We start from the raw sequence: 26,030 nt of genomic DNA on the forward strand, positions 1-26,030 counted from the left end.
CAGTGTGATTTATCATGTGGGCATTAAGGTCTCTTTTCAGTTTAAAACTATTCCCACACTGAGAGCATATGAATGGCTTCTCTCCAGTGTGGATTCTCATGTGAATCTTAAGATTTCCTTTTAGTGAGAAACTCTTCCCACACAGATTACAGGTGAACGGCTTCTCTCCACTGTGGGTTTTCATGTGGACATTAAGGCTTTCTTTTCGAGTTAATCTCTTCCCACACTGTTGGCAGGTGAAAGGCTTCTCTCCAGTGTGAACTCTCATCTGGAGGTTTCTAGTTTCTGTGTTATGAGTCTGTGAGGAACTAACAGATTTTTCTCCAGTCATGAAAACATGATGTTTCTCATACTGATTTTTCTCTTCCATTTCATTCAGTTCTTGACTCTCCTCTTTCAGCAACATCAGGTCTAGGGTGAAAAGAAACAAAAAACAAGTTAACAGTTTAATGGCACAAAGCAACAGACATGAAAACATTTAGACATGCAAAACATCAAATCTAACAAGTATGCTAGGTCCTACACCCACTACACAACTGAAAAAAAGTGTAGACAGTAATCTGAGAACCTCTTGTCCACTTTCCATTCCATGGGTTTACTCAAGGGTACATTTGACCATAGGTCTGACAGCTCATGGACGCAGGCTTCTGGACAATGCACCCTGCCCAATTGGACACCAATCCCACTTTCAATGTATCAAATGGGATCGGTTACATGCATTGTATTGAATGGGATATGTTTAATTTGAACTCCTGTCTGTGCCCTCTGTCAGAATCTAGAGTTTCACCAAAAGTCTCCAAAAAAAGCAAAAATACACTGGTAGTGGTACTCCAGGTTCACCACCAGGATGGGGTTCAAGTCCCTGCAGTTTATGCCTTATAGTTTTTTTGGGTAACACTTTATGTTAGGGTCTTTTAACTAGTTGCTTATTAGCACGCATATTACTAGAATATTGGCTATTTATTAGTACTTAATAAGCACATATTAATGCCTTATTCTGCATGACCTTATTCTACATTCTTAATCCTACCTAATGCCTTAACAGCTACCTTACTAACTATTAATAAGCTATAAATTAGGAGTTTATTGAGGGAAAAGATGTAGTTAATAGTTTATATGTGTTCCCTATACTAAAGTGTTACCTTTTTGTTGTTGTTTGTTTTGTTGTTGTTGTTGTTTTGGGTGGGGGCGGAGGGGTGTCTTCTTGAAACTCTAGATTCTGATAGAGGGAACTGAGACTTAGACAGGAGTGCAAGTTTGGAGTCTCTAGAGCAGGGATGGGCAAACTCTGCCCTATACGCGCCATGGCGTATTCGCTATTTACAAGGTGGAATTTGCAGAAAAACGAAATGCGTCTATAGTGAGGAAACGGATCTGCTCACGCGCGAGGTTATATTGCGCCATGGACTTTAGACCAGGTTTCAGTTGGTCAATGGCGCAGTCTATTTCGGTTGCCTCAAAATAGTAACACGCCAACAACGCGCCTGAACACACCCCGTTTTCAGACCAGCACGCCAATGGGCACAAATGCATTTGCTATTTAAACAACGTGGCGCAGGACATAAAAAAGATAACTGCACCGGGTTGAAACTAGCAAAAAACACCGGGTGTATGATAGGGCCCAAAACCCGTGACTCAACCAGCACCCGCATTGAATCTTCTACATTAGGTAGACCAACACAAGCAATAAAACCAACATTAGGCATTCTATGTTGCTGCATTTCATTAAACATTGCATTAAACAACACAAATAAAATAACAGAACAAAGAAAGTTTTAGTAGTTTTAACTGTAACCTTAAAGCTAGTAAATATTTTAGCAGATTCACTCAACATTTAAACGCGGTTGTCTCGTCTGAAACTCAGCACTGTTTACCTGTCCTCTGGTCCTCTTTGTAGCAGCGCGAAAAATATTCTAAAACTTTTATTCAAATTGTAAATTCTCAGTGCTGCAAATCGTGCTGTAAGCCTTTAACAGTCTTCAGACTCAGCATGAACACAAATAAACATGGGACCATTTGAAAGCAGCTGTCAAATGCACCGAATTGAGTTGGAATCATCTTGGCTATTGGACCCACAGTCTGCCCATGCCTACCGACCACACACCATGTCAAATTATAAGCACTATCTTTAAAAAGCGCCTTTTCAAACGTTACCAGTCACAAATGCATATGTAGAATGTTCGTTTTCAAAGCTGTCATGGTTAAAAAAAATGGTACAAGAAAGACTTAATCTGACGCGCATGTCAGAGGAGTTGAACTTTGATGTCTTAAGGGATTTTTCATCCTGAAAAAGCTTTGTAAGGTAGTGCCCATATTCCGATTGCATTTTCAGCATTATAAAAGATGTTCAGAAAGTTACATTTTTGCATGCTTTTATATTATAAATGAAATGAAATTTTGTATGTAAGTTTTATTGCATTTAGCCTATTTCTGCAAAACAAAAGGCTGATTTGGTAGGAAGACTGAGCTGATGTAGGCATAGTAATGCTGTAGCCTGTGCAAATGGTTCGGACTATGTGCCAATATGTAGATTAAGCAGTGAAATTTTTATATTTTATATGACAGACCCATGGATGTTTTGTGAATGGGTCACAGTCTGACCCAGGAAAACTGTTTAATTACAGAAGGATCTCAAATCTGCCATTCATCTATAAAATATTAGACAAATAGAGTCCTCTCAACTATGTTCAGTTTTACAGTTTTTGAGAAGAATATTGCATATTGTCAGCTTCCATGCACCTAACAACAAAATGTAACAAATATTAAAAACAGCATTTATTACATTTCTTTATCAAAAGGAGAAAGTGTTTTTTAAAGGTGTTTTAATCGGTATGCCTAGAAGGAAACCCTGATTTGATAAAGTAATTTTGAGGATGACAAAAAATAAAAAATAAAATAAATAATGACTGAAGAAAGACTTTGAGAATGAAACCAACCTGTTTGTTCCTCAGTATCTTCATGTTTGACTCTGAATGTTTCTTCAATCTTCACGTCTTCACTCTCCTCTTTAATAAGCACCATCTTCATAATAGTGTCACGTGGATCTGATTTGGACACTCTGTCATGATTAAGATGAGAATAATTAACAGAAAGAAAAAACACTCAAAACTAAATCTCTGAGTGTCTCAATCAGATCTAGTCCAGTACACTGGTAAAAGAGTGAGAGTTAACCGGAAGCTCGTTATTCGAATTTATAAAGTTTTATATATGGATATTTTTCTTACAAAAAACACATCCCTTCGCTTCAAAAGGCCTTTATTAACACCCTGGAGCCGTATGGATTACTTTTTTATGGATGGATGTATTTTTTGTCTTCAGAATGTGGGTTACCATTCACAACCATTATAAACCTTGGAGGACTAAGGATATTTTTAAATATATCTCGGATTGTGTTCATCTGAAAGAAGATTGTCATATAAACCTAGGATGGCTGGAGGGTGAGTAAATCATGGGATAATTTTCATTTTTGGGTGAACTATCCCTTTAATGGAGTTAAATAATCTGATTAGACTAAAAACACTCAAAACTAGCACTACAAATTAATTAAAAAATAAGCTTGATTTCTCTATCATTACTAGCCAGAGACCAAACAGCATGTTTATGATGAACTGATTCACAATATAGGGAGCGAAATGACACCTTTTCTGTTACATGAATACTCACAAAAACTATTCATTACTGTTATTCATGCACTTTACTCATAAAAAAAAAAAAAAACTATATTCATTACTGTTATTAGATGTCACTATGTTAATTTAAATTAATCTATATGATTGTCTGAACGGGTTTTGATTTAAACACTTCAAGTGATTAAAAACACAAACCTTTCTTCAGCAGAATCACAAATGCAGGAGTGCGGCGCAGCCTTATTACATCATGTTACCACACCAAAATAAAAGTCATGAAATAAAAATTCACATACAGAAAATACATTCAAATCAGATAAAAGCTTATTCAAAGGACAAATTGCAGATTCCCAAAGCTATCAATACCACTGAAATGTTCAATTATCAATACCACAAAAGCTTGCTGGCTTATATCTAAATATAATTATACAAACTACTGAGCATTTGTGATATTCTGTATTAAATTTGCATTGTTTTCTTTATTAATTTTTTACAAACTACAAAAGCTTTACCTTATCTCTGTGTTGTGCAAACTTCAGTGTTTCTTATATGAAGTCCTCAATTACTTTCTCCAGCACCTTAGTGTGTGTTCGACAACAGGCATCTTGAAATCCAGTTAAGATACACAAAACCCAAAAAAGTTATTGTTACTTAGAATAAATTATAATTTAATATTATTAAACTTTGAGAACCCCAGCATAATACACTATCAAAAGTCAATACCTCTTGTGTTTTTTCCAGCCATATTAAAGGCACTGTTTCCACAGTGTTGGTCAAATTTTCTAATAGAATAGCATATGCTGTTTTTTCAACAGGGGTAGCCAGTTTTGGTGTTTCTTTTACCTGTCTATCCATTTCACCAGGCAGTCTGACAATTTGTGAAACAGGACTTCTGCCAGAACGAACCAAGCTTTTAAACTGGTGCAAGTAGCACTCAAATCTGAACACACTGCACTCATCAAGACTGCCAAAGTGGTAAGCATCACATGCAAGGTGTACTAGCAGGTGTATGTTATACACCAAAAAGTCACTGCCATTCAGTAGTTCTTCAGCATACAAGTTATCTTTCTTGGCAAGGGCAGGACTGACAAGAATAGCTAGTGCCACACTGAACAGCATAAACTGGTCATACAATCTGCCAGGTATGAGACCATTTAGCAACATTTTCCCAGTATAATGGGCAAACTGGGAAAACCTTTCAATTTCCTCTAGGCAACGTGGCTTCCTGGCAAACAAAGCAGGGACGGATGGTCGAAGTGCCACAAGTATGCTACTGACTTCCCTGGCCAGAAGACAATCTAATCCCCTTTGGACCACGCAACCACAAGATAACCAATTTGTGCATGACACCTAGGCAACATTGATGCATGTAATCAATAGGGAACTGCTTAATCATATCAATAGACAGTTGGCAAAATGGAGATACGTCTGAAAGGAGGTGGTGTTCCTCCTGCGTCTTCTCTCTGAATGACCTATCTCTTATGAGATTTAGGTTACTGACATTAGGATAGATTACGTGATGGCCATCCCCCAAACCTTTTGTGTACACTTATCACAGCCATAATACCCTGAATACTGTTTGATACCTTTCACCAAAGAATGACGGGAGAGTCACAGGTCACACAGTGTACAGTTACTTTGATTTTTTCATTTCCAAATTCTAAACCATCTTCCATCAAATTACGGAGATCCCTGACAACATTGTCCAGAAATTCAAGATTACTAGGCTTTGAGGTCCCACAGCACAAAGCAAATGGGAAAACTGAGGAAGGAGACAAATTAATTTTACACAGAACACGACACAGTGACAGACTGCTACTTTTAAAGAGAGGCAAACCATCGACATTCAAAGAAATGTCTAAATTCCCTAAGCTTACTTTGCCACTGTGGGGACACATTTTGTGCTTCAAGAGTTCTTTGCAATCAAGGTAGATTTATTGCATGCCAGATTTAACCAGCAAATTTACACTGTCACAAGTCTCAAGCAAACTTCTTGCTGTCTTGCAAAGCCCTCAATGCCCATTTTTCCTCAGAATCACCAAGAATGTCACTAAGACATGGACTTTGAGAGGTACAAGGTTCGTTTTCATCACTGCTGGTCTCAGATATGTCATCAGAATCACTTAATTCCGAATCACTTGATTCACAATCAGCCACTGACACGTTGTTGCTCTGGTGATGATGAAATTTACAGTCAAATAAATGTTTGTAAGACATTAATGGCTTTTACATTTTTATATTACTTTAAAATGATGGCATTAAATTCACAGGTTAGGACTGAACATAAAATAATTCTAATGGTAATAATGTTAATATTAATGTTGCCAGAGCAACAGAGAGAGCTCGCAAACAGAAAAAATAATTTATTATGGCAATAATAAATAATAATAATAATATCAGGCCCGATGAAGCCCGGCAAGTGATAGTGGAAACGTGACAGGCTCTGGCACACACTAGCACACTTGCTTTTGGCCCTACAGTGGAAACACGGTTAATGTTAATTGATAAGTATTTTACCTTAAAACTGAATGTTATGAAGCATGTAAGATTCAGTAATTTATAAAATATAAAGCGGTAAAGCCCATCTGCTCACAAATAGGAGTTCAATTTAACATAGGCCTACCATTTAAAGGTGCCCTAGAAGACTATTTCACGAGATGTAACATAAGTCTAAGGCGTCCCCAGAATGTGTCTGTGAAGTTTCAGCTCAAAATACCCCATAGATACCCTCATGTTTTAACTGCCTTGTTTTAATTTTGGGGTGGGAGAAAAAAATGTGCTGATTTGGTGTGTGTACCTTTAAATGCTCGTGCTCCCCGCCCCTAAGCTCGCGACTCCCAATAAACATGGCATAAACAATAGAATATAAGTTCACACAGCTAATGTAACTCTCAGAATGGGCCTTTACGAAGTGTTCGTGATGCAGCATATCAGATCACGTAAGTATGGCATGTATTTTGTGGATGTTTACATTTGATTCTGAATGAGTTTGATAGTATGCTGTGGCTAAAGGGGCTAAAGCTACACTGTTGGAGAGATTTATAAAGAATGAAGATGTGTTTATGAATTATACAGACTGCAAGCAACGACATGGCTCTGGTCTCTGTGAATGCAGTAAAAAACAATGGCACTTTAACCACATTTAACAGTACATTAGCAATATGCTAATGAAACATTTAGAAAGACAATTTACAAATATCACTAAATATATCATGATATCATGGATCTTGAACAGTTATTATTGATCCATCTGCCATTTTTGCTATTGTCCTTGCTTGCTTCACAATACCTGCATAACTTCTGATGATTCGGCTGTGCAGCTCCAGACGAAAATACTGGCTTGTCTAATGCCTTGAACATGGGCTGGCATATGCAAAAGTTGGGGGAGTACATATTAATGATCCCGACTGTTGCATCACAGTCGGTGTTATGTTGAGATTCGCCTGTTTTTCAGTGGTCTTTTGCACGAACAAGATTTACATAAGAAAGAGGAAACAATGGTGTTTGAGACTAACTGTATGTCATTTCCATGTACAGAACTCTTATTATTCAACTATGCAAAGGTAAATTCAATTTTACAATCTAGGGCACCTTTAAAAAATAAATACCACGTCACAACAAGTAGCCTATAATTGTCTCCCTCAGAAGTGACTGCAGGCTTCAAAACTATTTAGCTACCCAGTCATACAAACTTTGCATATATATGTAACCACCCAGGTTCTGATCTCTTGAGATCAGAGGAGTGAGGTTTACTTGCACACCAACTACTAGCTGGCCTCCGTTACACTCACCCCCCTAAACCTCACTCCCATCTGGGTCACTGCACCAATGTAACCCCTCTACCCAGGTCCTAATAGCCCCACCCTGTGCAGGCCTCGAATCCGGGTCTCCGGCATGGGAGTCAGACGCTCTAACAAGAAGGCTAAAGGCCGCAACCCCAATTGTCAGTCGCAAGTCGCAACTACTTGCTGGCCTCCGTTACATATAACAAAAAAAACCCCCAGAGATCTGGCCTCAGAAGTCAACATATATAAAGGTGAGCTGCAGACTTGGATTTCATTGGTTTGGAAATGCCACTGCATGGAGCGTATACACCAGGATGACGTCAGAACACTTTCAAAGTAGAAGCCCACCCAGCAAGGGAAAAGACTCGGGTTGCTCTAAAACAAATAAGGCTTTTGAAATGCCCTTTATCCTCAATTGACCAGGGATAGAGGTGCTCTGTTTGGCGGGGATAATGATACAGGTGGTCAAGAACATTTGTTTCAATCAGCTGTGGGAACTTACTGTTGAAGTGACAATCTGGAACAAGTACAATTGATGAAAGTTCTTCTTCTGCACCCATGATAGTTCGAGGGAAGGTTAAGACAACTTGGATGTAACCAAGGTATAGCTACTACCACCTACCGGAATGGAAAGTCATTTCATCTTACGCAGGTGCAGAATGGACATGCTACCTGGCTGTCGAGCGTCGGTTTGGTGTCTCTGCAACTTTGGACCCAGACGCTGCCAACGTGAGCCAAACATGTTGACACTCTTCACCAAGTGCTTACACAGATACACATGGGAACATTTAAGAATCCACTCAACAGCGATCAAAATGCTAGGGGGAAATGCTGGTATTGTCACATTTTTAAAATTTCTGTACCAATTTGCTACCAAAGTCGTTACCTTTGACAACCCTCTCATACTCAATGCTTTCAACAAAAACAAAATCAATGCAATGTTGGCCAATAAGACCTTGTGGCAAGAACTCATATTTAAACCTGTTTTTCTTTGGTTTTCTCTAGCATAACTGACAGTATTATGGACCATCAATGTGGGACGGGCATGAGTGCTAGCAGCTCCTGGGTGTCCCACAGCAGAACCTGCTACAGATTTAAAGAAAACCAAGATGTTCCATGCAAATTTCTGTATTTCTCTCATCTCTCCCTCAGATGTGAATTCTCACAGGTATCAACAAGGCAGTCACTTTTTCCATAGCACTTTTAATGTTTAATGGAATGTGTTCAATAAAGACATTACAGATTATATATTTTTTGGGTTGTTCACTTAAGTGCATTGTGTCATTATAGTTTTCTGACTTTAACGAAGTTCAGATGACATTTTATGAGTAATTCACAGTAGCTCCTTACTGCAGAACACCATATCCAGGACCCAGATCCAGGAGGTGGAGACGGGTAAGTTTAGGGATATGTAAAGTGGGAGAAGTTGGATCTGGATCCAACCTCGCCCCCTGGATCTCATGTTCTGCAGTGAGGACCATCTCGTAATTAATTCAGAAAACAAACCAATTCCAAAAGGTTCACATAGACTATATAGCCAAATGTTTTGGGACGCCTGCCTTTACATGCACATGAACTTTAATGACATCCCATTCCTAATCCGTAGGGTTTAACATGGAGTTGGCCCACCCTTTGCAGCTAACAGCCTCAACTCTTCTGGGAAGGCTTTCCACAAGGTTTAGGAGTGTGTTTATGGGAATTTTTTACCTTTCTTCTAGAAGTGCATTTGTGAGGTCAGGCACTGATGTTGGACGAGAAGGCCTGGCTCACACTCTCTGCACTAATTCATCCCAAAGGTGTTCTATCAGGTTGAGGTCAGGACTCTGTGCAGGCCAGTCAAGTTCCTAAACACCAAACTCGCTCATCCATGTCTTTATGGACCTTGCTTTGTGTACTGGTGCGCAGTCATGTTGGAACAGGAAGGGGCCATCCCCAAACTGTTCCCACAAAGTTGGAAGCATGAAATTGTCCAAAATGTCTTGGTATGCTGAAGCATTAAGAGTTCCTTTCACTGGAACTAAGGGGCCAAGCCCAACCCCTGAAAAACGTGCTTTACACCACTGCATCTGATGCTTTGCATTGCACTTGGTGATGTAAGGCTTGGATGCAGCTGCTCGGCCATGGAAACCCATTCCATGAAGCTCTCTACACACTGTTCTTGAGCTAATCTGAAGGCCACATGAAGTTTGGAGGTCTGTAGCTATTGACTCTGCAGAAAGTTGGCGACTTCTGCGCACTGTGCGCCTCAGCATGCGCTGACCCCGCTCTGTGATTTTACGTGGCCTACCACTTCGTGGCTGAGTTGCTGTTGTTCCCAATTGCTTCCACTTTGTTATGATACCACTAACAGTTCACCGTGGAATATTTAGTAGGGAGGAAATTTCATGAATGGACTTATTGCACAGGTGGCAACCTATCACGGTACCACGCTTGAATTCACTGAGCTCCTGAGAGCGACCCATTCTTTCACAAATGTTTGTAGAAGCAGTCTGCATGCCTAGGTGCTTGATTTTATACACCTGTGGCCATGGAAGTGATTGGAACACCTGAATTCAATGATTTGTAGCAGTGTCCCAATACTTTTGGCAATATAGTGTACTTCTTGCCACAAATCGTACCAACATCCTCTGAGCTTGCCTTCCTATATGTGGAAAGTACTCACCCTTGAGAGAAAAATAAAATTTCACTGACTTGAAGTGCACTGCAACCAGTGCATCAGACTGCAGATCAATGAGTTCATCCACATTAGATGTGAAGGCAGAAGAAATCATAAGCATGTCAAACTCCAAAATTCTGAAGTTCTCAAATCATCTTAAAAACTTAAAATCATACAGTGCCTTTAACATGGATTGGATTGTGTGTGGAGTAGGGTGATCGGGTACAGTCACAGTTTTGGGTGTTTTGTCTCCAACTGGAGCCATCCCTAGAGATGTCCCAGTTTTACAGCATATTTAAAGCACCCCACAAATACACTGCAAAAAAATAAAGGTTATCTACCTCAACAGCTTAATACTTAAAACTATAGCAAAGAAGATGGTCAGGTCAGGTGTGACCACTGGAGTAAATATGCACAAAAATAAAATAAAAAGCCTCAAGGAAAAGTATAAGGAGATGAAGAACATAAAAAAATAAGATTAACTTGATGTAGCTACATTAAAATTACAATCAATAAATCAGTTCATCCTGTGAACACTCAGTATTGATTATTAATTAATTCTAAGAGAATGGTATTTTTCATGGCCACAGAAAAATAATTCTTTCTTAGCATTTACAGTGCTTTGTAGAAAGATCTGATCATTTAAGAGGCAATCTATTGCAGACAGAGAGTCAGAACTAAATATTTATTGTGCACAAGTTTTATTAACTAAATCACGAACACATAACTAAACTAACAAACACATAACATACACGCACACACACACATATATATATATATATATATAGGTAAAAATGAGCAATGATAGAGGTGAACCGGAAGTTGGACAGGAAATGGAGCTACCTGACCAATGAGGTCAAGGTTGAGTTTCGGAGCAACAATATTCCTCCTGTGGGGGCTTTTTACGAGCCCTTGCATTTATGGCAGGGGATCTGCAAGTGAAACTGGCTGAGTTGTTTTGAAGAAACTATTAAAGATTCTTGTAATACTGATATGTTGCACAGGTGTCAATATATCATATACACAATCATTTAAATCTTCAAAATACAAACTCGTAAACACCAAACTTGGTAATAGGTGAGTTTACGTTAACCATGGGTTCTTATAAAATATGCATACAGTACTGAATACAAAAACAAGAGATAATACACAAACAGTAATAATGGATGTCATATCCTATGAATATGCATGTTCATTTATGAACAGCCTGTCTATATATTAATGCAGGAAAGTCTGTTTTGAGGGTTTTCTATGTGTCTCTGCTCTTCCACGTGGCAACCCACATACTTCAGCACAATAAAACTTTTAACTGAGGCCCCTTGCACAGGCTGGTCTTCTCAGGAGATGGGGGGCAGACCCCAGAGTGAGTTTTAAACAATTATTTGTTAAATATAACAAATAATTGTGTCTGATTGTGTCGTTACATGAGTTTGCAAATGCCGTTTTAGTTCTGTGTGATATGCGAAACACTCTTCACACTCTAGACACCTGTAAGGCTTCTCTCCAGTGTGAACTCTCAAGTGAATCTTAAGGGTTCCTTTAAGTGTGAAGCTCTTCCCACACTGAGGGCAGGTGAAAGGCTTCTCTCCAGTGTGAATTCTCATGTGATCCTCAAGGTTTGCTCTGTATGTGAAACTCTTTTCACACTGACGGCATATGTAAGGCTTCACTACAGTGTGAATTTTTACATGATTCTTAAGGTGATTACTGTCAGCGAAACTCCTTTCGCATTGATGACATATAAAACGGTTCTCTCCCGAGTGAATCCTCATGTGATTATTAAAACTTTCTTTATGTCTGAAACTCTTTCCACACTGAGAGCATATGAATGGCCTCTCTCCTGTGTGCACTTTCATGTGAGTCTTAAGATTTCCTTTCATTGTGAAGCTCTTTCCACACTGTTTGCAGGTATGAGGCTTCTCTCCATTGTGAACTGTCAAGTGGGCATTAAGGTATTTTCTCTGTCTAAATCTCCTTCCACACTGAGTGCATATGAACGGCTTCTCTCCACTGTGGATTGTCATGTGGGCTTTAAGGCTTTCTTTTCGTCTAAATCTCTTTCCACACTGAGCGCATATGAACGGCTTCTCTCCAGTGTGAACTCTCAAGTGGGCTTTAAGGCTTTCTTTACGAGTGAAGCTCTTCTCACACTGTTGACAGGTCAAAGAGCTCTCTCCATTGTGAACTCTCATCTGGAGGTTTCTAGTTTCTGTTTTAAGAGTCTGTGAGGAACTAATAGATTTCTCCCCAGTCATGAAATCATGACATTTCTCATACTGATCTTTGTCTTCCATTTCATTCATATCTTGACTCTCCTCTTTCAGCTTCATCAGGCCTAGGGTGAAAAGAAACAGAAACAAGTTAACATTATTTAGACATGTAAAACATCAAATCCTACAACATGTATGCTAGATCCTATGCCCACTAAACAACTGAAAAAGGCAAAACATGTATCCCAAATACTTTCAAGCTGGCAGTTATCAAAGCCCTAATAAAACCCACAGTAGAGCACTGGATTGGGATCCCGCAGGTCCTAACACAAATCTTGAGGAAGCAGGTGGTTTTATCTTTGCTGCGGGTGGGAGTGGGATGTTAAAAATATACTGCAGGTCCCAGGATTTAACAAGAATGGAGTCAACAAATGTTTAGAAAAGATTAAAGTGGGGTTTTTCTGTACAAAACCAAAACATGGAAAGTCTGATATTTGGACAAATTTCCCAGTTGTTACTGATTTTTTTTTTTTTTAAGAAAGAATTGCACTTGTAAGTTTCAACAAATATACAAAATTTGTGACATACAACGGACACAAATCTGGCACCTCTGGGTTGAGGCGACATCTCTGATCTGTTCTCCTGGGTTAAAGTAAGCTTTCCTTCGAAGATAAAGCTCTTCTTCCTGCACAAACTAAACAAGACACTACAGGGAAATGTGTTATCACAGAGTTTAACTATTGTTGTTTGTCAAATATAAGTGTGTGTTATTGCACATAAGTTTTAATATTATGTTTTGTAGGCTCTGCTGCAGCCAAACCATTGTAACCTAGTAAAAGTTGAGAGAGTTTTATTAGGCTAACTACTGGGCCCAAGTTATTTGTCATTTGAGGTGCTTGATTTGAACACATTTATCTTATGGTTTGTTTAATTGAATGCAATGTCTGTAATTCTGAGGTGGGTTTCCCTTACAACAGGGGTGTATAACTCAGGTTCTGGAGAGTTGCAGAGTTTAGTACCATTCTTGCTCACACACACCTGCAGTTTTCAAATAAGCCTGAAGGACTTGATTAGCTGGATCATGTGCATTAAATTAAAGTTGAAGCTAAACTCAGCAGGGCTGTGGCCCTCCAGGAACTGAACATTTCCCAAAAACAACTACAGTTGCATGTTCAGTCATTACCAACAGAGCTAACGATGATTTTTGGAAATAAAAGCATCATTGTAGAAATTAACTAGCTAGTCATGACTGTTTCCCTAAACTGTAGTAACATGGTCACAAATCTGTTGTCTGACCATGTTGGTTCCCTTTCAGTCAGTCACTCTCGACATCTCGTCGGACCAACAAATTGGGATCTCGCTAGAGAGACCAATCTACTTCGGCCGTACCTTAAAAACGAGCCATGCAATTACTTCATTCAGCTGCTCTGCCTCGCAGCACGGGTATAAATGAGCAGCAGGTGCAAGCGCATATCATCTTTTCGCTTCGGAGCCGAGCTGAAGTTGGTGACCCGGCAGCCCATCAGCGGTACAGGAGGAGATGTCTCCGTTCCCTCCTTCAGGGAAAGAGGGTTACATATGTAACAGAGACTTTCCCTTTCAGTCGGTCACTCTTGAGGTCTCATCGGACCAAGATGAATTTGGATCCCTACCAAAGCACCACAGATGCTGCCGACTTCCAGTGCCTTGTGTAAGACAGCCGGGCCAACTCGTAGATGGGACAGAGCTTACGCAGAGAGATGAACACTGCCCACTCAGTGAACTTGGATAACACTGGGGAAATGTACACTTTTGCGTAGGAAAGGTAATCATGCAATAATTGCATGCCAATGTGCATTGGCTCATTTTAGTTACACTTGAAGTAGATTGGTCTCTCTAGCTAAATCCCAATTCGTCAGTCCAACAAGACATCTCCGTTCCCTCCTTCAGGGAATGAGGATTACATACGTAACTGAGACATTCAACAGTATAAGACTGAAGTTTTGTTTCTGTAATGAACATTGCATTTGAGGACTGCTTCATTTTACATCATACGCATTTATGCACGCTTCAAAAATGGCACTGGTTGTTGACATGCTAAAATAAAGTGATTGAAATGTATATATAAATTCAAGATATATGTTGTACTGAAAGCTAGCTTGTGTTATTGTGCCAAAGAGCATAATGTAGTCTGCGTGTGACACTAACAAAAACAAAGTGAATGTCAGTAGAACTACGGCAAATCATTTGGAACAACATGAGGGTGAGTAAATGATGACAGACTTTTCTTTTCTGGGTGAACTATGCCTTTAATGATTTTCGTTGTTTTTTCGTTGTTGTTTGATGTTAGACAAAATAATTTCTTTTTTTTTTCCCCTAAATTAATATGTGACACAAATTGCGTCCATAAATAGATTTAAAGAGATCATGATGCAGAATGACTGAAGAAAGACTGAGAATGAAACCAACCTGTTTGTTCCTCAGTATCTTCATGTTTGACTCTGAATGTTTCTTCAATCTTCACGTCTTCACTCTCTCCTTTAATAAACTCCATCTTTATAATAGTGTGTCACGTGGATCTCAGTCACTTCTCCAGGAGTTTTTCTGTGTGTTTGGACACTCTGTCATGATTAAGATGAGAATAATTAACAGAAAGAAAAACACATCCAAACTAAATCTCTGAGTGTCTCAATCAGATCTAGTTCAGTAGTTCAGTACACTGGTAAGAGAGTCAGAGTGAGAGTTAATGGACTTAAATGATCTGATTAGACTAAAAACACTCCAAACTAGCACTACAAATTAATAAAAAGAAGCTTGATTTTTCTATCATTACTTGCCAGACACCAAACAGCGTGTTTATGAAAGAGAATGAAACCTTTTTTGTTACACGTTTACTCACAAAAATGGTTCATTGCTGTTATTTATGCACTTTTACTCATAAAAAAACTATGTTCTTTGCTGTTATTAGATACATTAATATGTTAATTTAAAAATAATTCATTTTTATAGTTCTCTATATAATTGTCTGAACATGCTGCACTGATTTAAACACTTTAAATTATTAAAAACACAAACCTTTCTTCAGCAGAATCACAGATGCAGGAGCACGGCGCAACCTTATGACGTCATGTCAACACACCAAAATAAAAGTCCCGTTCACACGAAATAGAAGTTCACAAACAGAAAACACTTTAAAAAAAATGATAAGATAAAAGTTTATTCAAAGGACAAATCACAGGTTCCCAAAGCTATCAAATACCACTGAGATTTTTTTAAAGTTTCTGGCTCATATCTAAATAAATTATACAAACTACAGAGCATTTATTCTCATGAATAGATCATGAATAAATGTCGAGCATCTTGATCTTCATTAAGAATTTGTAGTTAAAAATTAAGTTTGTAGTTGCAGAGAGATCTACTAATGTATTAACTAACAATATTATTATTATTATTATAAATATATTTAATGTATTAACTAAATCTGAATTCTTGTCATGTTGAATAAATCCATTTTATTCCATCTCAGTTTCTCCACAGAATATAAGATCAATAAATAAAATCAAATTTCAACTTTGTCTTGTTAAAGTGCATTATATTAAAATGGCCGTGACTGTAAAGGATTACACTGGTGATAAGAACAATTGATTTTGACAGAGTGGAAAACTTAAATTAAAATGGTTAAAATAATTTCTTCTAAATGGTAATGTAATCTGGTTTACATTTCATTTTCTTCAATAAAATCGGCAGTATGGAACATGTGACCCTCACATGGCGCCGCAAAATCTACATGTATGCACTCCCATGGTTTGCTTGGATGGCATTTTCTGTATTTGTTGATATGACTGACACATTTTCAATTGCAGTTCAATGTCAGCATCAAGACCTGGCCACCACACATAACTGCGAGCAATGGCTTTCATTCGGACAACTCCTGGACTGGCCAGTGTGCAGTTCCTCCAGTCCTCTTTTCCACAGCTTGTGGGGAACAACGACTCTCATGCCCCGCATTAAGCACCTGTTTTGGACAAACAGCTCATTGTGTCTGGAGATGAAAGGTGAGAGTTCACTATTACCAGTCAGGTTGACAGCTTGAGTCCCTTTTGTCCCCTTGAGTCCCCAGGTGTTCAGCTTCAGTCATCCAGAATGTCATCCAGGTAACAATGGACATTAGGCAGACCTTGTAATATTTGGTCCATAGCTCTCTGGAATATGGCTGGCACCGAAGCAATCCTGAACTGAAGGTGGTTGTACTGGAATAGCCCTTTCTGTGTTGAAATTGTGAGGAACTTCCTGGACTCCTCCTCGACCCTCATTTGAAGGTAGGCATGTGTCAAGTCCAATTTGCTGAAACACTGTCCTCCCGCTAATGAAGCAAACAGGTCCTCAATGCGCGGTAACGGATAGTGTTCAATGTGTAAGATAGGATTTGCCGCCATCTTAAACTGCTCCATTTTTCTTTACAACAGGGACTATTGGAGTAGCCCATTCACTGTACTGTACCGGTGACAGTACTCCCATTTCAGTGACACGGTTCAGCTCCGCTTTGACATTTGGATGAAGAGCATCCGTAACGACTCTGGGCTGGCAAAACTTGGGTTTGTGTCCAGGTTTCAATGTTCAATGCTCTTCATTTCTCTCAACTGTTTAACTTCTAGTGTCTTCAATTTGACTTTTTATTTTTTTCCAGTTCAGTTTGCTCTGACGCAACCACTCTCTGCTATAGAGTGGTGGATAGTCCCCCCGCACAACATACAATGGAAGAACAGCTGTCTGCTTGCCCATTTTCACATGCACATCAATTACAACCTTGTCCATTGTTTGGAGAACAATGTCAAATGAGCATAGGGGCATTGGGCATTTTTGCTGTGTTTTCACTATTAGTTTTTCTGTCATTGTTACTTTTCCTGCAAACGTGACTGATATGGCCCTTTTTTCCACATGTATTACATTTTTTGTCCTGAACCCTTGTGTTGTGTTGAAAACCCTACAACACTTGTGGTGTTCCCAGTCAAAAATGACCGGCCAACAAAAATAGCTAATAAATCTTCATGCTAAATATTCATCACCAAATATTGGATTGAATCTTTTTATCAACTTGTTTTCTTTCAATTAGGACTGAATAATCGTAGGCCTCATTGATTTGAGCGTATGCACCTCATGTTTTTGAGTGAAAAAAGCATTATTTGTGAATCATTTTGGCAATATTAAATTAAATATAATTGCACTGTTGATTAACCAGGAAGTTTGTTTTAAAATGCTTTTATTTTGTACAAAAGGTATAGAGTCACACTTGTGGTGTTCCCAAAAATGACTGGCCATTGAAGTGAAACTGGAAGATCACAAAACACAGGACCTGTATTTTGAAATGCTTTTATTTTCTGAAAAGGGGTGCAAAGTAACACTTGTGCTGTTCCCTGTCAAATCTGACCATTGTGACATAAAAGAAAGAACATATTAATGCTGTCATATAGAGAACATTTTTTTATGGACAATATCAATACTGTCATATTTCAATAAGCTTTATTTTCTAATTAGGAAGAAAAGAAATCATTGATCCTCTGGCTATGTCTGTCAAATCTGGTCAATGTGACAAACAAAAAAGAACACACTGACTCTGTCACACAAAGAAAATTTCATGGAGCAACAATACCAAACTGTTCATATTTTTTAAATTTTCCTAATTAAGAACAAATCAAAATGACAAACACCAGGTCTTTATGTGAACTCATGCAAGTGACTGACAAAAGGGGGGTCCTCTGCATCGGGGGGTCACCATGGATTTCCTCAGCTCTTCTAGGAACAGCCTCCTCTTGAAGGTTTTCCCTTCTTTTCACCCTGGATTTACCTCCATCCATGCTACAAAAGCATTGCAGGCTGACACATCATGCTGGTTTTCTCTTGCAAGAGTATTTGCCACTTGGCAAACTAGGCAATTGACCAGGGGGCAAGACCACTAGAGGGTGCCGCAGGCCGCACCATGACGAGCACGAACATTGAATAATTGATGGCTTTGCTAAGAGCAGGGAATTTGATTTTCATACATGAGCAGTGGTAATGGGTTATTACAATGAGAAGTTCAAATTCTAGTGGTGCTGAATATAGAAGGCATGCACAGGCAAAAACTATCCAAAATTAACTTTTTCCCGAAAGGTTCTGATAACCTTAGTCTGGAATTGTCGGTAAGAAAACTGAACTGTCGTAACATGGAGCTGATCAAGAGCGAGAGAAATCACTTGTGTGCCGTACTAACCAGAATCATCAGCATAATATGCCATTTAGCTGAACAGAATTAGCCTTTCGCCTGATGTTTCTCACATTGAACAAATGTCAGTTATTCTGTGTAGTGTGGCTTGCGAGACATCTGTTTCAATAACAGAACACTTTACAGGACTGTGTGCCTATCAAGTGATCACTAATGGTTGCTTTCAGAATTTGCATGAATAAAGTGTAACTTATTTGTTGGTATTGCTTTGCTAATGCGCACACAAAGGTGTAATTTGGTAATTCACAGGGTAAATGCCTATTGCAAACATTGCATTGTTTTACCACAAGCTCAAATGATAGCTATCAGTACTACAATAGCCGCTTTTCCACTGTTGGGCCAGTGCAAGCCAGGGCTAACAACATGCTGTGTTGGGCCAATAGCTTTGGACCTCAAGCATGAGGCCAAAATCAAGTTGCGTTTCCACTGACGGGCCAGTAGCCCGGCCAGGGGTTTCCAAACACATTCCTGGAGCCTCCCCAGCACTGCACATTTTGCATGTCTCCTTTCTCTGACACACCCATTTCAGGTCTTGGAGTCTCGACTAATGAGCTGATGATCTGAATCAGGTGTGTTTGATTAAGGAGACATGGAAAACATGCAGTGCTGGGGAGGCTCCAGGGATGTGTTTGGGAACCCCTGCAGTAGGCAGGCTCACCTAGTTACCTCAATAGTATTCTGCATCCCTCCGCCACCCCAACTCCTCACTCTCAGCCGGGGATAAGGAGAACAACTGTGGGTTTGAGCTAAATTCAGAGCCATCAATCTCCTCGGAAAGCATGGCAGAAGGTCCACGAGCCGGAACTTAACTTGGCTCACCTGAACTGCCCACAAGACTACTTATCAGCGCAGATGATGGGACATTATTTTCAACTTGACTGCAATGTTTTATTCTCCATCATTCAATGCATATTGCCTTTACATCAATGAACCTTTATGCTATGTCAAATTATCACAGCCATTTTTTTAAGAGTTTCTCCTAAATCGGCAAGTTAGAGTTTTGTGAATACAGCCCCTGAAGTTTTTAAATCATCTTAAAAACTTAAAATCATGCAGTAACTTTAACATGGAGGGGATTGTGTGTGGAGTAGGTTGATTGGGGCAGTCCCGGTTTTGGGTGTTCGGTCCCCAACTGGAGCCGTTCTCAGAAATTAGGGGTCATTTTACAGCATATTCACAGCATATTCAAAACACCCCACAAATACATTGCAAAAAATGCTGCTGACCAACATATTTGACATAGAGCAAAACCTCTACACAGTCTAAATTAAAGGTCATCTACCTCAACCACTTAATATTTGAAACTATAGCAAAGATGTTCAGATGTGACCACTGGAGTAAATATGCACAAAAAATGTGAGAAAGTAGCTTTGATTTCAAACAGAACACAAACGGGCTTTCACATTTACATGACTTGATGTATTTTTATTTATGTATTTGTGTTTTTATTACACCAATTACAATTGTCTTTCTCCACAGTGAATGCGCAGATGATTGTTGAAATTGCTCCTTATTCTAAACCCTTATCACACTGAGGAAAATGGCATTCTCTTTTCAGAATGAGTTTGCAAATGCCGTTTCAGTTCTGTGTGATATGTGAAACACTCTTCACACTCTAGACACTTGTAAGGCTTCTCTCCAGTGTGAACTCTCATGTGAATCTTAAGGTTTCCTTTAAGAGTGAAGCTCTTTCCACACTGAGGGCAGGTGAAAGGCTTCTCTCCAGTGTGAATTCTCATGTGATCCTCAAGTTTTGTTCTGTATGTGAAACTCTTTTCACACTGACGGCATATGTAAGGCTTCACTACGGTGTGATTTTTTACATGATTCTTAAGGTGATTACTGTCAGTGAAACTCATTCCACACTGATCACAAATAAAACATTTCTCTCCTGAGTGAATCATCATGTGATCATTAAGGCTTACTTTCTGTCTAAAACTCTTTCCACACTGAGAGCATATGAACGGCTTCTCTCCAGTGTGAACTCTCATGTGAGTCTTAAGATTTGTTTGTAGTGAGAAGCTCTTTCCACACATTTTGCAGGGGAAAGGCTTCTCTCCATTGTGATTTCTCATGTGGGCATTAAGATTTTTTTTCTGTGTAAATCTCTTTCCACACTGAGTGCATATGAACGGCTTCTCTCCAGTGTGGATTTTCAAGTGGACTTTAAGGCTTTCTTTTCGATTGAAACACTTCCCACACTGTTGACAGGTGTAAGGCTTCTCTCCAGTGTGAATTCTCATGTGAGTCTCAAAACTTTCTTTTCGACTGAAACTCTTTCCACACTGTTGGCAGGTGAAAGGCTTCTCTCCAGTGTGAACTCTCATCTGGAGGTTTCTAGTTTCTGTTTTAAGAGTCTGTGAGGAACCAAAAGATTTTTCCCCAGTCATGAAATCATGGCATTTCTCATACAGATCTTTCTCTTCCATTTCATTCAGTTCTTGACTCTCCTCTTTCAGCTCCATCAGGCCTAGGGTAAAAAGAAACAAATTCAAGTTAACACCATTTAGACCCGTAAAACTGCAAATCTAACAACATGTATGCTAAATCCTATTAGCACTAAACAACAGGTTTGGTTGGGCTCGAGTGCGGTTCACATGCAGTGTGAGCGCTAACCATGTCAGAGCACGGAACAGCTGCTACTTTTGTGTGCGCTTCAGTCATCATTACGACGGCAAACGTCTTTATTACTACTCTGATAGTACACTTATCAATTCATGTAATTAATTCGAGTGTATTTGGGTTTATAACAGGTCTGCTTCTCACTTTATTGACGAACAGGAATTGTAGTTTGCAAATTAAGCTGCAAATTTCTCCATTAACGTCAGCTGCCTTTGTAATAATCCTCTGATATGTGCAAGTGAAAATCGCTGTGCAGCATAAATGATAAATACATTAGGCAGTATCTTAGCACAACCGCATTTCTTCATGTTTTCTTCCATTCAAAAAGTTGCATCGTATATGATTTAAGCATGCTCCGGCCTGGAACGTTAAGTGCAATGTGAGTGCGGGCCAGCGGGGGAGTGGGGACAATCGCGCTCTGGCTCAGTTCAAGGCAACAGTGCCTAGTATGAGTACACCCTAAGTGAAGGATGGGTCAAAAGATTTCAAGACCTAAACAAGGGTAAACAACCCGAAATTGGATGTTTAGAAATAGTTGTGGATATTGGATGGAATCATATTTATCAAATTTAAAGGGGTGGACTCAATTACAATACAATTGGATCCTTTCCCTCAAGATAATTCTTTTAAACCAGGGGATATGGAAAGTGCAAATTCGATGACTAATGGGGGATGGGGAGATCCAAAATGGACTAATAAATACATGAAAGAGTGTAACAATAAATGTAAAGAAATTAAAACACGTTGGGATAATGGCTTACGGTCTGACCCCTTCCCTCTTGCTAGGGGCACCAGACAGGGCTGTCCACTAAGGCATAAGGGGCATTTCTAAAAAGGTACTGAGCACAAAATAGCATTGTATGTGGATATATATATATATATATATATATATATACACACACACACACACACACACACACACAGGTGCTGGTCATATAATTAGAATATCATCAAAAAGTTGATTTATTTCACTAATTCCATTCAAAAAGTGAAACTTGTATATTATATTCATTCATTACACACAGACATATATTTCAAATGTTTATTTCTTTTAATTTTGATGATTATAACTAAGGAAAATCCCAAATTCAGTATCTCAGAAAATTAGAATATTACTTAAGACCAATACAAAGAAAGGATTTTTAGAAATCTTGGCCAACTGAAAAGTATGAACATGAAATGTATGAGCATGTACAGCACTCAATACTTAGTTGGGGCTCCTTTTGCCTGAATTACTGCAGCAATGCGGCGTGGCATGGAGTCGATCAGTCTGTGGCACTGCTCAGGTGTTATAAGAGCCCAGGTTGCTCTGATAGCGGCCTTCAGCTCTTCTGCATTGTTGGGTCTGGCATATCGCATCTTCCTCTTCACAATACCTCATAGATTTTCTATGGGGTTAAGGTCAGGTGAGTTTGCTGGCCAATTAAGAACAGGGATACCATGGTCCTTAAACCAGGTACTGGTAGCTTTGGCACTGTGTGCAGGTGCCAAGTCCTGTTGGAAAATGAAATCTGCATCTCCATAAAGTTGGTCAGCAGCAGGAAGCATGAAGTGCTCTAAAACTTCCTGGTATACGGCTGCGTTGACCTTGGACCTCAGAAAACACAGTGGACCAACACCAGCAGATGACATGGCACCCCAAACCATCACTGACTGTGGAAACTTTACACTGGACCTCAAGCAACGTGGATTGTGTGCCTCTCCTCTCTTCCTCCAGACTCTGGGACCCTGATTTCCAAAGGAAATGCAAAATTTACTTTCATCAGAGAACATAACTTTGGACCACTCAGCAGCAGTCCAGTCCTTTTTGTCTTTAGCCCAGGCGAGACGCTTCTGACACTGTCTGTTGTTCAAGAGTGGCTTGACACAAGGAATGCGACAGCTGAAACCCATGTCTTGCATACGTCTGTGCGTAGTGGTTCTTGAAGCACTGACTCCAGCTGCAGTCCACTCTTTGTGAATCTCCCCCACATTTTTGAATGGGTTTTGTTTCACAATCCTCTCCAGGGTGCGGTTATCCCTATTGCTTGTACACTTTTTTCTACCACATCTTTTCCTTCCCTTCGCCTCTCTATTAATGTGCTTGGACACAGAGCTCTGTGAACAGCCAGCCTCTTTTGCAATGACCTTTTGTGTCTTGCCCTCCTTGTGCAAGGTGTCAATGGTCGTCTTTTGGACAACTGTCGAGTCAGCAGTCTTCCCCATGATTGTGTAGCCTACAGAACTAGACTGAGAGACCATTTAAAGGCCTTTGCAGGTGTTTTGAGTTAATTAGCTGATTAGAGTGTGGCACCAGGTGTCTTCAATATTGAACCTTTTCACAATATTCTAATTTTCTGAGATACTGAATTTGGGATTTTCCTTAGTTGTCAGTTATAATCATCAAAATTAAAAGAAATAAACATTTGAAATATATCAGTCTGTGTGTAATGAATGAATATACAAGTTTCACTTTTTGAATGGAATTAGTGAAATAAATCAACTTTTTGATGATATTCTAATTATATGACCAGCACCTGTATATAGGTTTATATTTACAGTATTTTATTTTTTTGAATTGATGTTCTTTGTTTATTTTATGTATTCATCTTATGTCATCCCCTTTGTTTAGAGACTTTAATTACAAAACTGGGCAGAATGAGGGGTTCATGTGTGTTATGAGGTGTTTTTAATCCCTCGGAAGAGGACATATATTATGAAAAAATAAAAGTGTTATTTTGACCTTTGATGCATGTAAACCTGTTATAGACCTCCAAAACAGAATTAGGAACCTTTAAAATAGCATAATAGGGGAACTTTAATTCATAAGATATTGGGTTTAATAATGTTACACAAAATAAATTGTTTGTTTTGCCTATTTCTTAATTATTTTTCCTAATTTAATGTGATGTCATTCATTTTGTTACCAACCTGTTTGTTCCTCAGTATCTTCATGTTTGACTCTGAATGTTTCTTCAATCTTCACGTCTTCACTCTCCTCTTTAATAAACTCCATCTTTATAATAGTGTGTCACGTGGATCTCAGTCGCTTCACCAGGAGTTTTTCTGTGTGTTTGGACACTCTGTCATGATTAAGATGAGAATAATTATCCAAACTAAATCTCTGAGTGTGTCTCAATCAGATCTATTTCAGTAGTTCAGTACACTGGTAAGAGAGTCAGAGTGAGAGTTAATGGACTTAAATGATCTGATTGTTGTATTTACACTGGTGAACTGCAGGAGTCGTCAGTGTGATTCAGTGATTCGAGCGATTACAAACTCTGAATCATTTGATTCAATTGAATCTGGTTTCGAAAAACTCTGTTTCTTATAACTTGTCAGAGACCAAACAGTGTTTATGATGAACTGATTCACAATATAGGAAGCGAAATGAGACGCACCTTTTCTGTGACCCGCATGTTTACTCACAAAAAAACCCTGTTTATTACAATTATTTATGCACTTTACTCATAAAAAACTATGTTCATTACTGTTATTAAATACACTACTGTGTTAATTTCAAAAATAATTAATTTCATAGTTTTCTATAAAATTGTCCGAACTGGTTGTATTGATTTAAATACTATAAATGATTAAAAACACAAACCTTCAGCAGAATCACAGATGCAGGATCGCGGCGCAGCCTTATGACGTCACGCTACTGCACCAAAATAAAAGTCCCGTTTGCGCGCAACATAAATTCACATACAGAAAACACATTTAAATGATCAGATAAAGGATTGAATCAACTGATAAATCACAGATTTCCAAAAGCGTTCAATACCACTGTGATTGTTTCAAAAACTTCTGGCTTATATTTAAATATAATTATATAAAATACTGAGCATTTGTGAGATTCTCAATCATGAATAAGTATCTTGATCTTCATATTATAAATGACTGAAAAAAAAAAAAAAAAAAACTTTTTCAAACTCATTAAAAATTTGTAGTTAAAAATTAAGTTTGTGGTTGCAGAGAAATATCTTATATTTAATTTATTAACTAAAATTGAATCCTTATCATGATGAATATATCCATCTTACTCCATCTTAGTTTCTCCACAGAATATAAGGACAACTTTGTTTTGTTAACATGCATTAAATTAAAATGGCGTGACTGTAAAGGATTACACTGATTGTGGGTTTAAAACAATAGATTTTGACTGAGTGGAAAACTTAAATTAAAATGGCTAAAATCAAATGAAATCAGATTTACATTTCATTATCTTTAATATAATTGTCGGTATTCACTGTAGATCGCATTAAATGTGAAGGCAGAAAAAAAACTAAAACATGAGCATGTCACTCTCCAATGCTCTGGGGCCATATACACAAAACATTTATCTTACCACTAAGTTCTCCTAAATAGCAGAAAAGTTCTTACTCAATAGTTTCATCTGTGTGAGATTTTGAGCCCTCACCGACCCAGCAGAGCTCTACGATCTTCTGGGCAACATCTGCTGGAGGTCCCCCGGTCCCGGTGCAAACAGTTCTCAAAACTCTGGAACTCTCTGCCCATTGACTTACGTTCCATCACTGACCTGCCTTTGTTCAAAGCCAAACTTAAAACCCACTTATTTAGAATGGCTTTTAACAATTAGTTATTTTAATGTTGTAATGTGCTCTGCTGACCTATTTGTACTATTATTTGTTATTATCATTATTATTTATTTTTGTTAACGTTGTACAGCACTTTGGTCAGCTTTGGTTGTTGGAAGCTGCTATAGAGATTGATTGATTGATAGTTTTCACTTAAGACCTATTAACAAAGCTGCTGAGACCAACTTTTACTAAGGAGTAGACAGAAGCTTAAGCTAAAAGTGAGGGCGGGGTTGACCTCTTTGCTATGGATAATGTCAACACGCTTACCAACAATGCCCACAGGGATTGGCTGATGGCAGAGGGGCCTCTG

At 38.8% G+C, this 26,030-nt stretch overlaps 3 protein-coding genes across 26 annotated transcripts in view; all 3 read right to left on the minus strand.

The window, feature by feature from the left end:
* The window catches only part of LOC127511409 (oocyte zinc finger protein XlCOF6-like), a 39,765-nt gene extending 35,866 nt beyond the window's left edge, over positions 1-3,899 (minus strand). Inside the window, exons 1-2 of the mRNA XM_051892219.1 lie at positions 3,825-3,899; positions 2,937-3,058 (exon numbers count right to left, since the gene is read on the minus strand). Of these exons, the coding sequence (XP_051748179.1) occupies positions 2,937-3,027 (91 nt within the window). The 5' untranslated portion in view covers positions 3,028-3,058; positions 3,825-3,899. The remainder of the gene's footprint in view (positions 1-2,936; positions 3,059-3,824) is intronic.
* Positions 1-15,366, minus strand: part of LOC127511113 (gastrula zinc finger protein XlCGF7.1-like) — a 112,868-nt gene extending 97,502 nt beyond the window's left edge. The window contains exon 1 of the mRNA XM_051891652.1: positions 15,332-15,366. The gene's annotated coding sequence lies outside the window, so the exon portion shown is untranslated. The remainder of the gene's footprint in view (positions 1-15,331) is intronic.
* Positions 1-26,030, minus strand: part of LOC127511118 (gastrula zinc finger protein XlCGF8.2DB-like) — a 128,790-nt gene that overhangs the window by 69,059 nt on the left and 33,701 nt on the right. For 4 of the 24 annotated variants that reach the window (XM_051891691.1, XM_051891696.1, XM_051891693.1 and 1 more), the window contains exons 3-4: positions 12,866-12,971; positions 10,738-12,402 (exon numbers count right to left, since the gene is read on the minus strand). In XM_051891691.1, the coding sequence (XP_051747651.1) occupies positions 11,453-12,402; positions 12,866-12,971 (1,056 nt within the window). In that variant the 3' untranslated portion in view covers positions 10,738-11,452. Of the gene's footprint in view, positions 1-10,737; positions 12,403-12,865; positions 12,984-14,725; positions 14,878-15,331; positions 15,402-19,922; positions 20,989-24,050; positions 24,203-24,726; positions 24,854-26,030 lie in introns of those variants that run through there. The other 20 variants (XM_051891695.1, XM_051891694.1, XM_051891701.1 and 17 more) reach the window with 17 other exon arrangements.

Source organism: Ctenopharyngodon idella, chromosome 4 (genome assembly GCF_019924925.1).
Source record: "Ctenopharyngodon idella isolate HZGC_01 chromosome 4, HZGC01, whole genome shotgun sequence".
Taxonomy (NCBI): Eukaryota; Metazoa; Chordata; class Actinopteri; order Cypriniformes; family Xenocyprididae; genus Ctenopharyngodon; species Ctenopharyngodon idella.